General features: G+C 40.9%; 1 protein-coding gene across 3 annotated transcripts in view; it reads right to left on the reverse strand.

Moving 5' to 3' along the window:
• The window catches only part of scaper (S-phase cyclin A-associated protein in the ER), an 87,243-nt gene that overhangs the window by 56,522 nt on the left and 15,422 nt on the right, over positions 1-15,299 (reverse strand). For all 3 annotated transcript variants that reach the window (XM_060886433.1, XM_060886434.1, XM_060886436.1), the window contains exons 3-13: positions 14,933-15,009; positions 14,555-14,752; positions 7,373-7,473; positions 6,808-6,924; positions 4,920-5,047; positions 4,545-4,780; positions 3,695-4,003; positions 1,277-1,444; positions 1,126-1,192; positions 906-1,023; positions 469-580 (exon numbers count right to left, since the gene is read on the reverse strand). In XM_060886433.1, the coding sequence (XP_060742416.1) occupies positions 469-580; positions 906-1,023; positions 1,126-1,192; positions 1,277-1,444; positions 3,695-4,003; positions 4,545-4,780; positions 4,920-5,047; positions 6,808-6,924; positions 7,373-7,473; positions 14,555-14,752; positions 14,933-15,009 (1,631 nt within the window). The remainder of the gene's footprint in view (positions 1-468; positions 581-905; positions 1,024-1,125; positions 1,193-1,276; positions 1,445-3,694; positions 4,004-4,544; positions 4,781-4,919; positions 5,048-6,807; positions 6,925-7,372; positions 7,474-14,554; positions 14,753-14,932; positions 15,010-15,299) is intronic.

Below are 15,299 nucleotides of genomic sequence, written 5' to 3' on the forward strand. Positions count from 1 at the left end.
GCCAAGATTGAGAATCCAAGTAAGAGAGAGCAGAGACAACAAAGTAGTGAAAGAGACAGAGAGAGAAAAAAAGAGAGAGAGAGAAAAAAGAGAGAGAGAGAGAGATAGAGAGAGAGAGCATATAGAAAGGGAGAACGACATTCAGATCATGATCCAAAAATCTTTCAATCTCTTTCATCACAAGCTTGTGTTCTTAACACCTACTTTCTAAAAGCATATCACATGATAATATTCTCCTACAGGCATTGGCATGTAAATATGCAAGATTGTTTCTGTCATCTCATTCAGAATGGAAGAAACCCAAATAAACCAGTTCGAGAGCGGCTGATGAAAATGATTTCAGTGTCATGCACTTGTTTGATGTAACAGCCTCAGAGGCCTATTTCACTACAACAGATGAGCCAGGACGTTATTGTTGCTGTGCTATTCCAGCGCAATCCACCTGGACAAGATATAGCCAAGACTCACTCTCTCTAAAAGTTTTTGCAGCTTGTGGCTCTTCTCCTCCCTCATCTTGTCTCGCAGCTGCTGAGCTTTAAGCTGCTTCTCTTCGTGTTTCTTCTTGGACTCTGCGATGGTTCTGCCAACAAAAAAGCTGCGTTTAAAATTTCTTCCACCTGCTGCCAAAAGTGTTGTTTTTTAAGACAGGACTTAGACATTAATACTTAATTTATTCTTAAAATAGAGCTCAAGCAGAGCAGTTTAGAGAGTGTAAAATATGAAGCCAATCATTACTCTAGTTAAAAGACATTTTTTTATTGACATAGCAATAGTATGTATAGACAAAATCATTACTCAAACTCCTCTGATTTATGCTGCCTGCTGACTCATGCTAAGAGATGGCTGATATATAACAAACTGATAGGTACCACTTTATCTGGAGACTATGCAATGGACTGCAGTACCTTTTGCGTGAGGGTGAAGAGAGCTTCTCGTGCATGTGGATGCCGTGGCCAGGAGGTCGAGCTGGTTCCTCCTCCACCATGTCCCCCCAAGAGGTGCTCTGACGCCAGGGTTCTCGGGCTGCATATACCAGGAGAAACAACAAATCAAGACACATACTGACTCTCTCTCACACACAAACACACACATAGTCGCTTTTGTTTTAGAAAACAAAAGCAGTACCTTCATAGTCAGCCAACACCTCACTCCACTCTAAGTTGAGTCCACAGCCCCCGCTTCCAATGCCGACCTATGTTAAAAATGAATTTAGTAAGAAAATCAGTGTGAAATTAAATAAATACTGAGGTATGAGGAGGTGTGTCAGTTTCCTCACAGAAAAATCACTTTCATTGTCCCTCTCCAGTTCATTGTTTTCAGCCTGGATCTCTCGGGTGAGTTGCTCCTCCTCAGCGATGGCACTGGCGATAGCTTCCTCGTTAGCCTTCTCCAGCCGATCGGCCAACTCCTCCTTCTTAGCCAGCACTTCAGCCATGGATTGGGGCTGAACATGAGCAGGAGAAATCACTCACAAGGCCAACACATTGCAGAACAAGTCACAGCAGCCCTGCCAAGTTGATCACACCAAGCGCCTCAACGCATGCCACTAGCTCAATCCAATTCATCTCAATGTATGGAACTTGTTTCAAAATTTTGGCCAAGTATATACTCTGAAATTTTGATACTAAGCAGTGCTGTAGTAAAATAAAATAATAATAAATCACTGAATAAATTAAACATAATTAAAATTAAAGTAAAAAAAAAAAAAAAAAAAAACACAGGCAGGAACCATAAACACGATCAATCACAAAAACCACACACAGGGAAGCATACCAAAGTCATGCATGAGACAACCACTAGGAGGAAGACCGAAGCATGTACTAAGGCAAGGACTTACTGTTTATACTTTACAATAGTGATCATCTCTTAAAAGTCCACATCAGCAGCTTTTGCAACAGAGTGATGTATATTCCTTTGAGGTAATTTTCCATTTCCACTTAATCTGTTGGCAGACGTTTTTTATCCAAAGTGATTTACTATTAAGCTGAGCAGATGAAAGTTACAGGCCCAACCGTGGCAGCATGGCGGTGCCAGAATTTGAACTCACAACTTTTTTTTTTTTTTCGGTAGCTCGAGCCTGTCTTAATGCACCTGTGAGTTTGCGTTACTCTTGATGATTAGCAAATTATTGGAATATTTTGTAAAAGAATCCCAGTTGAACCCTGGCACTTGACCTCGGCTTCTGACACTGGCGAGTGAGCAGTACGCCGAGTGTCAGTTCGGGAGCACCATGCATGCAACATGATGGAGCCCTAGCAGAACTGGGATCAGTGTGTCACTTCATCCTAATGAGCATAATGGGAGAGAGATTTCTCTCAACACTGTGCCTGTTAGTCTCAGGCAGGAGTCTAAACAGAGCTTGGCTTATCTCAGCCACCCAGAAAGGTGGTGTCTGGACCTCTGTATCAGCAAGACCAGGTTCCTCTATGATCTGGTCCCCCAACGCCATTTATGTGCCATCCATCTCTATCGTTTCAGACAGGCTTTTGGTGTGCTGTTGAGAAATGGATGACAGTAGCTCAGGCAGAGAGAAGGGAGGCTTAAGCCTTAATTAACCCCTGAGAGGTTACATGTGGCAGAAAGGAAACGCAGTGTATAGTGAGGTAGAACAGCTCTGCAGAAAACATTACTGACTGGAACACATGCCTGTATAACTTTTATAAATCAAACACAGTAAAGTGACGATGGCATGCACTTGACATACACTCAGCATTCATACCCTCATCCACTGAGATGTCATTTTACTCTCATTAAGCAGAAAGAGCTCAGCGCTTGTGGGCTTTTCTGTTGAAAATCCTTTAAATATCATAATGGATTGGCAGGTCAGAGGGCTCGGGACAAAGTATGTTACAGAAAGCAATCTGAGACTTCAGCTTGTTCAAGTGCCTGTGAATCAACACCACTACACAAACAAGACCAGGCAAGCCTAGCTTTTGTTCACAGTTCGAACTCACTGACACTACCATAGCAATCTTTAAAAAAACATTGGAACTTGAGAAGGCACTTGTTGCTTGTCATTCCACCAGAATTGCAGCAAATCTGTAATTAACACATATACATCTCTTTTCTATCGCTCTTCTCCTCTCATCACGTTATTGTATTTTAAAATGTGTAAGACCAACATCTGCTCATAGAAAGATTTTTACTGGTTTTAGAACAATTATAATTCTGCCATGACAAAGAAAACCGTTAAACAATTCAAAACATTTCAACACTTCTCCTCATTACATTTTACACACTAAACGCTTGGCTGTGTTGGAAACTATTGGGAAAACTATTTGATTTGAGTCTAATCTACTTGGTTAGAAATATGTAAAATATGTAGAAATATATTTTAGTTCAGAAATTAGCATTGTTTTCACAAATTTTTTTACAAGTGTCCAAACTTGTGACTGGTAGTATATACGAACATCTAGTATATTGATGCCCCAAACACCTCCGGTACTTACACACATCAACCACGAGGTCTGACCAAACAACTAACACCCATAATACTAACAGCTAAGTGTGTGACACTGGTGCCCTCTAAAAGCCACAGAGAAGACTTCTGTGGCCACAGATGTGAAAAAACCTGATGCTGACTATGCAAGGCTTGGTAAAGAGGGGGCAGTTATGCTGCTGTGGCTAGAGGTTTTTGAGATTGAGGTTGTTTAGGCGAGAGCTAAACTCCCGGCTTGTGTCTCTCAGCACTCACAGTGGAAAGCTCTGTGGGGTCCAGCATGCTCTCCAGTTTCACTTCTGCCAAGGGAATTTGGGTCGCCGATGCTGTCACTGCTGCTCCTTCTTCAGCAGCAGATGGTGCCGTGACCCAGCATGCTGCCCCCGCTGGCTCCTGCTCCCCTCCAACCAGTCCAGCTCCAGGCTCCTCTGACTGTGCAGATGATGGAGGAGGAGCTAGAGCTGGAGTTGAGGTTGGGGATTGTGGGGAAGAAGGAGCTAGTGGGGACTCGGATAAAGGGGTTGGCACGTTCTGGCTAGACTGTTGGTCACTGTCTGATGAGGGCTGCATTAACACATACACACACACACACACATATATACACATCTTTACATAGACATTTACAAACAAGCACACTGTCTGCATTCTTCCCAGAGACCTTCATGGAAAAAGATGATCAGACATGTAAACAGCAATATAAATAATGAAACATGCAGCTGAGCAAACATAACATGCTGGAAAAAAATGTTGTTACATGCAATAGCATGAAATATGTAGCAACACAATTAAAAATTGAAAAGATAACATGCAAACATGTCTTAAACTAATACTGGTGGCAGCACATGCGTGCACAAGTGCAATGCACAACACAGAATCTATACATATTTCATAAGACCTCATATGATATTTCTAACTCTGTGGTCTCACAACGTATGTACAAAAATCAATGCCTGATCAACTGATACGGCTCTGTCTGGACTGTGTGTCTGTGAACAGCCCAAAACACAAACAGAGGGGGCATATAAACTCTAACGTTACAGAGCCCTCAACTCTTCCTTCTGCTGCTGAATTATTGATGGGTGGGGGTGCTGGTTGACGTCACTACCTCGAGGACAGAGGCCTTCTCACACTCTGGGTTTTGCTCTGGGGAGATGAGCTTGCTGTCCCCCTGCTGCTCCTCTGGTCTCTGCATTTTGTCCTGTAGCTGATTCTCTTTATCACTCACATTTTTGAGGTTGACGTGGGCCAGCACAGGGCTGACCTTGGCCACCATTGCAATGGCACGAGGCTTCATGGAGCGGCCCCGCTGCACTGTCTCCCAGCCTTCAGCATCTTTTTTGCCTGATGATAAACACCAGACATGCACACGATGCAGAACAAGCAGGCAGTTATAATGACTACAATAACACAAAATGCACAAAAAGGTTTGCCTTCATAAGTGATCTTTGTGTCTGCAGTCTAAAGTGTAGATAGAGCTGACCTGGTTTCTCTGTGGGAACTGAAACGCTCTGGTTGGGCACGGGCAGGGCCTGAGAGCACTTCACCCGGTCAGCATAGCTGAGTCCAGAGTGAGAAAGGCATGCTACGGCAAGAGTGGGAGGAGGACCCCTGTACAACACACAAACATCTTGTTCAAACATTTCAGACATAGAGGCATCAGGACAAATACACAACATACTGTAAGTTGAGGTTCCTTCAATGTTCTGAGAGCTTTTCATCTACAGAGTTTGTAATTTGCAGTGTGTGCCGGAACCCGAGCGTCACGTGTCAAAACTTAGTTGCGCTGTTCTTTGTCCTAATATTTGATTGAAAAGCACTCATTTCATTTACATTTACACTGTAGTGCAATTTTCATAATTTATGACCTTCGTTGTACAACACACTCTGTCATGTGAATACACTGATACAAAGCAAGCTTTAGTAACTGCTTGCCAATTTTTTTTAATGCCTAAAAAGGGTTAGTCATTTTATGAAATTCCCAACCCTAGTATTGCACGTTTTAGCATTTTTTTTTACTTCACCACACCAATTCATCACAGAAAGGACTGCTGATTAGCTGATTAGTTGATTAGTTAAATCAAATACACAGAAAACAAAAAACTAAAATTTGCAGGACTTGAGGTACCCCAAGTCCAGGTTTGGGACCATTTGCATATTTGACCAAAAATGAGTAAATTACCTGCAAATAAATAAATAAATAAAGTGCAAAGTTACAATGCCTCTGTAACTACAGGAGAGAAACTAAAACCAAGGTTTGTTTTAATGTTGCCTCAGGTTAACAAATTCTTTAAAAAAATCCATGACTTCTTGAGATGTTTTCTGCACCCATATTAATGTCATTTTATTTATTGTTATGTTCGCAGGGTATTTGTCCAGTATTTGTTCCAGCAGTGCCACATGGTTAGTCCTGATCCTGCCACTATTGTTACAGTACCGTCCTGTTTAATGAAACTGAAGTAGTGTAGATGGGTTGTCTTTCACTATTTACCTTTGCCATACAGAAGCACTATACCGAGGTCTCTGTTGCACTATGGTCACAGAGACATGATATGTCCCGCTGAATATGTTTATTTGGAAGGGCTGACAATAAAAATCATCTTGAATTTTGCACATCGCTGTCTGTTTCACTAAATTATAATGAGTTTATGAGACTAATGACAGGGTAAGGAGATGGCCACTTGGACCCTCTGCCCCACACCAGTCAGCGGTAACGAGAGCACATCACACACTCACAGCATCCTGTATCAGCCAGAACAGAGGATTCAGACAACAGCTACCAGGTCAGCCTAACAGCCTCACCGCTTGATCAATATCCATTTCCTGAGGCATCTGATTACAGTGTAATGCAGGTATTGAACTTCATGCTTCAGCAGTCTTCAACCACACTCATATCTGCACCTCCTACTGTCTCAGAGAGAAGCCGCGGAAAAACCCGGAAAAAAAAATCACATTAAACAAACGCTTGGGCCTCACAGATCGATCTCACAGCTCTTCCAGACAATGCGTATCTTCTCTCCAGCCTTAGGCCAGAGCTCTCTATGTATCATATCTGCTATTGATTTCTTAATTTAGCTATTCAGTACCTTTTAATTGAATTATCAATCCTTTTCCTTTTACACTACCAGTTAAAACCACACACACACACACACACACACTCTAATGGAGAGAGACAAATATCAAGCGTTAATGTAGGAAGTGGAGTTTCCCCATATCAGGCATTAGACATTGTTTGCTAAGCGAGAATATGGTCTCAATTAGTGGGAAGTCGGACGCGATAATGACTTGTGGTTAAACTCTCATCATGAGTTTGTCTTTTCATGGTGAAGAAACAGGGGTTTGGGTTCGGCACATAAGTGAAAAAGGCTTACCCGAAATTAAGGGTGCGGCGAACACTGGGAGATGGAACAAGTCGATCTTTTGAGGGACTGGGCATGACATGGCGTCCAGGGGACATCTTACGAACCTCCCATGCCAAAGATGTAGGCCTGGTAGGATCATCAACACAGTCAGTCATTATTTTCAAATTTATACAAAACAATCGTCCCGTAACTGAGGTTTTAACCAAGAAATAAAATATTAACTGCAATTTTGTAAAACCTGATTGCTGGAATTTAAAGCTGCTTAAATCCATCTAGTGATCGTTTTTCACTCACCAATAAAGTGTAAATTATACTCCATACTGTGGGGAACAAGAGCGTGTGCAAAACTTGATCAATAAGGAGTCTTTGCTAAACTCGGGGAGCAACTTAAAAGCTCGGGTTTATTCCTTAATCAATGTATTGTGTTGGTGTTGTGGTAATTTCAGCCATTCACAGTTAAAGAGAAACCAATAAACTGGCAGGTCCCCTTAAATTACAGCTGTTCCTATTGATCCACAGCAACTGGAACACTGATGTAAAAGAGTCCCCAATGTGTATATGTAGAACAGATCACCTGTTTTGGGCATCAGTTTTCTCTAGCTTCTCTTGCAGCTGGATCCAATCAATGAGCGCTTTAAAGTCCCGTACGTAGTTGTCCAACATCATCAGAACTTCCTAAAATTAAACAGACACAAGTGAAAGAAAACTGATGATACTGTTTATTTATGCAAAAAATTAGAGGCATCACTATACTGGGGAAACTCATATTTTCTTCATAGTTTCAGACGGTTTTTGGACATATTTATTTCTTTATTTTGTGCAAGGGTCAATGGCAATAAAGACAATAAAGATAAACATGGAGGCCTGATTTAAAAAACTATTTCCATCATGACAACCAAAATTTTCCTAGCTTTCCTAAAATAAAAAAGCAGAATATTATTAATATTATTCAATTCTTCATTTCAAAATGTACCATGTGCCAGTTTTCAATTTCCTGTTTACTCGAATTCATAGAGTAAACAAATACATTTACAAAACACCTTCCCATTCACCTTACAGCAAGTTAACCGCACCTATTTCCTTTACTACAGATAAGCCACACCCATCACCACACCCATTTCCTTTACTAAAAAAAACTTTTCGTTAAAATATTTTATTTTATTTGAATTTAAAAAAGCACTACATAAATGTATTAATGATAATGTTAAAAAAATAAACAATTACTAAGATAATAAATACAAATATTTGTTAAGCTGATGTTATGTTGATAAATATTTCAGCAATACATGTGTAGAGTTCTGTACTATGTTATTACTTCAAAAAAAGGAGCTTAATTGCAATTTAATATATGTATTTTATCAGCGCTTTGTCCTTTTCAGTATTTACATCAAGCATGAGTATTTACTGAGAAGACACTTTTTAAACAGTCCCAATAAGTCAAAGAAGATTTTCCACCTCAGCACCCGGTCTCATGAAAATTTGAGCCAAGCTTGTCGTGGGACCGAAACACAGACCTTTGCAGCTGATCTGAAAGGCCTTTTACTGAAGCCAGTCAGGAGAGACAGGACGCAAAGTCACAGCAGAGCCCCAGTGGAGGTCTTGATCTTCAGGCCAACAGAGGGGCTCCTGTAACCCTAAACCTTGCCCCACCTCCTCCAGCTCCTGCAGACAAACAGGCTTGGGCATCGAAAAAGGGTCACAGCCACTGGAGCACAGTCAAGGAATCACTCCATTCACAAAGGACAACAGAGGACAAAAAGGAAGGAGGGAAAAAACACCACCCCTCTTTGCTGCCTCGCTGGTCCCCCACAAGAGGTGCAGCTGAAATTACCAATTAGTTTAGCAAGAGAGGGCTGGCAAATCTGATTGAGGCTCTAATCATTTCTAGTTACTGGCGAAGGGAGCGAGGCAGATGACGGCATCTCATTGTCTGCGTGACATTCGATCTGCGGGAGGGAGGGTGACTCTGGGGAATCCCTGAGCCTAAACAAAGCCGTGCAGCAAGAGTTCAACGTGGATTCCTGCTCCAGCATGGATTACTTCAGACCTTCAACCCCGGCCTAACACAAGAACTTCTGCCAATCCTGCCCTGAAAGACATGATATCTGAGACAGTGTGGCTGCAAAGCTGAGCATTAATCCTCTGGGCCACATAGAGAAGATCCTAGTGCCTTAAATACAAGTGCCAAACACAGACCATCCTAACAAAAATTATTCTTAATTCAAAACTAAAACTAATTAGAATCTCCAGCAGACTATTTTAGTGTGAACAGGTAAATGTCCAGAAGCACCAGTAAACATGAGAAGAACTGGAAGGCACAAGGAGAGCAGAGACACTGTGAAACAGACGTGTGTGAGATTAATGGGTGGGCTGGTGGGAGGAGTAATTCAGAAGAAAGCTGCACGGCACATTTGGTTAATAGACGACTGAAGCCAGTGAGCGATGTGTGCCGCAGAGGTCAGAGCTGGCACTCGGTGGTCATGCTTACATGGAATGAGCAAGGAGTCTTGTAAAGACTTAAAATCTTAGCTTGTCGGATACAAACAGTTACAATCACCACATCGCCTATTTTTTTTTCTTTAAATATAGTGACCTCCTTGCTTCTTATTTATGAAGGAATGAATCGACTGAGCAAGTAGAATTCAACAACAGTGTTAAACGGCATGCGTCCGCTACCAACACCTGTTGCCGTTTTACACATCTGATCTTTGTGAACTTGTGCCTGTTTATAACCAGGAACTGAACTGAACTGATCAGAATTTGAAATTCACCTAATCATACTTCCATACTGCAATCATTCAACCATTTGTTCTTTAGATGTCACAATAAGGAGGATCTCAAAGTTACACCACAGGCAGAGACATGGACAGGGACAATAGTGAAATTTCAAGCTATATATTAAGGTCCTATGATAGAGTATAACATAATTTGCAAAACTTAACATTTTCTCAGATTGCAAGGTGGCTAAAGTGTTATACATGTTTATAACAAATTGTGTGTGTTTGTGAGTGTGCTTTAAAATTATATATTTTTTTCTTTTATATTAGAGACACTTCTTGTGTACAGCCTGCATAATAATGAATGCTCATTCTCTCTCCCTCTCTCTCTCTCTCTCCTACACACACGTCCTAGGTTGTAGTGGTATAAATCAGGGGTTGGGATTGAAGAAAAGCCTGCTAAGAAGTAATTAGGTGTGGGGCTGCAGGTTAAAGATGTGGGCGTTATAAGGAATATAAGGATAAATCATCTTGCTGGAACATCAAACCTGTAAGAGAAAAAGAATACAGAACTGGCTCAGTTCCTGCTACTGCATCAACAATCTCTATAAAAACACACCGTTGAGCCAGGAGGATTCACTAACTGTACCAACACTGCTAAAAAAAAACAGACGACTGGGACACTGTGAAAAAAAAAAGTGTCATGCTGAGACGCAATGTAATATTACATATAAACAGACAGGGATGGGGTGGGTTGTACATTAAAGATAGAGTTTACAGAGCATGGTGTGAAAGACAAACAAACACCCAGGAATGCTACAGCAACTGAAATAACCACGTTACAATCATGGTGAGCAGAAACAGCATCTCTCAACACACAAGCGCTGGCTCAGATTCATGTTCTTGATGGACAGGAGTGGAAACCAATATGATCGGCTGCTGTTGTAGCCAAGCTGCCTCAAGGTGAGATCTGTTGTGCATTCCGAGAGGCTTATAAAGCATTACAAAACAGCTTCAATAAAACATTTCCTTGTCATTTTGACAAAAAAGTAGCCTATAACACAAAGAGCAATAAATTAAGTAACTGATAAGCATTTTTTCCCCAAGAATTCTGGTGCTTGGTGCAAATAGAAAAATAATAATAATTTAAATTGATTCCTTAATGTAATGAATACATTTATTATAAAAATCTACCTTAATTCTATTTTAGGTCTATTTTATCCTCATCATATTCATGTGCCATATCAATTCGCTTAGAATATTGGATTGTCTTAATCATTTTTAGATCTACACAATAATTTTTTTTGATATTCATTAGAGTAATCTGTTAAAAGCCTTTCGTGTATTTTACAGTAAGTACACGTGAAGAAATGACACTTTAGTGACCTTATTATTATGTAAAGTAATAGTGTCTCATTGGTTAAGATTTTATCAGCATACTATATTGGCGGTTCTCAGATTTTTTTACCATTTTTGTTACACTGGTGGAAATCACAACCAGCTATTAATAATACGTTATTTTAATTATTAAGTTCTCTGACCTAATGTGTTTTGTTGTTGTAAAGTTAATAATAATAAAAAAAAAAGTCTGTAGTACTAATAAATAACCAAGATATTTTAGTACTCATTTTACTAATCAGCATAATACATTAAATGTTATCTTAACACTCTTATCCAAAGTGACTGACAGTTTATTTCAGTTTGTACAACTGAGCAATTGAGGGTTAAGGGTCTTGCTCAGGGGCTCAGCAGTTCCCGCTTGGTGGACCTGGGATTTGAACTCAAGACCTTCCGATCAGTAGTCCAACGTCTTAATCACTAGGCTACCACATCCCCCAGTGTTAAAGAGTGAATTTGGATTAAATAAAATTGATAAAATATAACGATATAACTACACTAGTGGGTGTAAAAGAACGGCACTTTCTCTACCCGCTTAAAGCTGAACAATCTGTATTTACACCCAAAGCCCAAAATGGTTTTTATAGTATTTTTTGGAACCCTACCATAATGCTGAAATCACTACAGAATGTAGTAATGCCATATGGTCCACCAAATCTGGCATCAACAATTCCTCATCATAATACATAAATACACGCATTAGTGAACTGCATGTAGTTATACACAAGTGCATAATTTAAATCCCCTTCATGCAGTTATTGCTTGCTTGCCCTTTCCCACAATATTCTGTAATGATGACCAAACGTATGTAGACACCTGACCATCACATCCCTTTCTGGCTCTTCCAGAACCTGATGCCAATAAGAAGCACACAATTATCTATCCTTATGTATGGATGTCCTTATGTACTGTTGCATTAAGATTTCCATTCACTTAAACTAAGAGGCTCAAACATGTTCCAGCTTGACAAGGCCTCTGTGTACAAAGCAAGATCCACAAACACATGGTTTGCCAAGGCTGGAGTGAATCTCAAGTGCCCTGCATAGACCCCTGACCTCAACTCCACTGAATAGCTTTGGGATGAACTGGAACGCTGACTGTGCGCCAGACCTTCTTGTCCGACATCAGTAATGCTTTTACAGCTGAATCAGCAGAAATCCCTTCAGCCATGTTCCAAAATCTACTGAAAAGCCTCAGAAGAAAGGGTGGAGACTGCTACTAATAGTACCCATAGTTTTAGAATAGGATGAATAATCAAACACACAGGTCTATGATGTTCAGATGTCCCACAGTAGCTGAGGATGCTGTATGAGCACCCCACAATGATGCAGGTTCATGTAGAACATTTCTCCCCCTAAGCTGCATAGTGTACCACTAAACTCAACTAGATGCCTCTGGCAAACTTTGTCTACAAAATAGTACACCACTTTTTTTGTATCAGTTCATTCTATATAATGACTTTGCCTCCAGTCATATCCTTATGCTGGATCACCGAACCAGGTGCAAATCTATCTTATCACTGAGTTGACATCTCACTCATCATCGTGGTTCACATTGGAGTTACTGTGTTAAGGCTGAACTGAAGTCAACATACAAGAGGAACATGAAATGTGTGTTTATGTGATACACAGGCATGTGCAGAGGCAGAAGGACTGCTACAAGACTGCTTTCTCCTGTATTTACGAGCCATACAGTACATACGTAGGAGTATGAACAGTACAGTGGGTTATAGTATACAACATATTCATCATGATTCGAGATTACATGCTAATCTCAAACTCAGAACACAGAGGAATAAAGAGCAGGAACCCTAATTAAGCACTATAGCACTGTGTACCAGCCAGAGTGTGGAGGAATGGCCATGCCAGTGCACACCACACTTATGTTAGCTGGCGCTACATGCAGCTGACGCTGAGTAACATGGGTCTGGTCAGGCAACTAAACACTGTTGGAATGACTGCGTGGCTAACTGGTGTGTGTTAGCTTAGTTAACGGCTCCTGCTCCTTCTGCTGCCCCTACTCCTATAAGGCCAAGTAACAAGTACGCCAGGGCTCCCCTCTTCTGTTTCTCTGTTATCAGACGTCATCCGATAGACCCCTCAGTCTGAGGCCCTGGGCTTGCTCTCTCCACACACACACACACACACACACACACACACACACACACACATATATATATATATACACACATACAGACACAAAAATGGGGGAGGAGTACGGGGAACTTTGTTTACACACCGTCATCAATCTGCACTCCCTACAGGAAGGCCCTAGAGAGCAGCCAGTGATAATTCTCTCACCAGCGCACCTTCAAAGCCTTCTCTGACACAAACCAGAAAACAAAAGGAATGTTGAAAGGAGGAGGGAAACAGACAAATATCCAGCTGGCTTATGCCTTCATTTCCCTCTACTGGTCACAGAGTGATATGACTACCGTACCATTCTTTGCTTATTTTCATATCCAAGTCCTACTTGCCCTGCAAAGGGTAATTCCTTTCAAGAAGTTTACTCTGAGAATCATTTCAGTATCTGACATCATTTCCTCCGTGACCGTGGGGTAGCAGTAAATCTGATTGACTGCTGACTGCCAAAGCCCAATCCACATTCCTGAAGAGTAGAGACGGGGTTATCAGGGATCTTTATTGAGAGGTCAGCCAGACTTTCCTCTCAGTGACCTAGCAGTGGGCAGAAAAAAAACATGAAAATGCCATAGAAATTAGGCAGCACTCCCTTCTTGGTGGATTAGCTTTGGCAGGGCAGTGCAAAAACTTTCTCAAGGAATATTTCTTAGAGCATTGGGTTATCTTGAAGTCAGTGAAAAGTTTTTGGCTGTTCCGGAGTTTAAAATATGAATGAATTACAGAGAAACATGCGCTTGCAGATATGCAGTATTTAGTGCATGTGAATCAAACCCTGTTGAGTTCACCATCTCAGTGGTGTTCATTTGGGCGAGTTTGTCCAAAAGTGATGTTCGTGGGCTGCTTGCAATAACTCTCGGTCCACTCCCAATCGAAACACAGTTTGACTGCAGCATGAACATCATTCAGAAGGATTCAAATACAGAAAGTAAATCAAACATGCAGTGTAGTTATTTTATTTAGACTTTTTCTTTTTTTTAACATGGGCTACTTGAGTACAAGCAGCTTGGGTCCTGCACAAATATTCTGGATATTTAAGCTGAAGAACACATCAAATAAATGTGGATACACTTCACAAAATATTTGACTGAAATGAGAATATAAATAAACATTTACTTATTTGCTTATCGCTGGCTCTATCTCTTTGCACAGTTAACATGTGTATGCTTTCCGTCGTCGTGTCTGACCAGTGAATTATTTTTTTATGATTTAATCATTTTTTGTGAACACATTTCCTGTCCTGCTTCTTCTCAAATGATCCTCTGCAAATGTTTCATGTTTTCCCGGACAAAATGGAAAATAGTACAAATTTCCTTCAGATCCAAAGCAGGCAAATGGATGAACAGATAAGAAAGTGAGCTATAATCATAAAGCTTATTGAAGTGTGTCGAGATGCCATTCTGAATGTCTGTCTGTACCGAGTCTATGTGCTTGGAACTGACAATTCAGCACTCTGAAAAATGTAAAACCTTTATTGGGGCAGAAAAATAATCAGGCTCCTACCTTACACTCCACAACGCTCTGGTCTGATTCACACATGACGTAGATCTCATCGACGGCCCGGCGCAAGTTATCAAAGAGGAAGGCCCAGTACCGAGCCCTGAGATCTACTTTGCGTGGTTGCCTGGCTTTAGTGGGACTCTTCTCGGGTCTTTTCTCCAGCATGGACCCTGATGCAGCTTTGCAATCCAGCCTCACAGGCTAAACCATCACACACACACACACACACCAACATTTACTATTAGTTTATATAGGCAAACTTTACAAATACAAACCATATAAACTAAAGAAGTCGAGCCTCACTCAGCTCATATAAAGCTGGTCTGTGCTTCCCTCTAGTGGTGAATGTGTACATTTTGGATTATACACCAGAATTCCTACCTGTTTTTTGTTCCTATGTTGCCCCGAGTTGATTCGCTGACCTCTTGCATTGCTGTTGTTGTGAGCCCTTGACTTTCCTGTAAGTATTAAGAAAATTGCACATTATTTCTAATCACTGCATGTACATGAAGTTAACTATCTGTAGTTTATATTCTTTTCACAGTCAGCACTGCTATGAGTTACTGTCTGACTGGATTCAGCACCAGTTCTAAGCCATTTTGCATAAAATAATGAATGAATGTCCACGTAGACTGAACCTGACCACCACTTGAATGCCACTGGAAACTTGAGTAGGAAATTTGTATAAAAAGGATGAAGGAGTAATACAAACCCTGACAGAGCTGGAGCTTGTTTAAAGGCATTAGGA

This window comes from Tachysurus vachellii, chromosome 14, assembly GCF_030014155.1.
Source record: "Tachysurus vachellii isolate PV-2020 chromosome 14, HZAU_Pvac_v1, whole genome shotgun sequence".
NCBI classification, from domain to species: domain Eukaryota; kingdom Metazoa; phylum Chordata; class Actinopteri; order Siluriformes; family Bagridae; genus Tachysurus; species Tachysurus vachellii.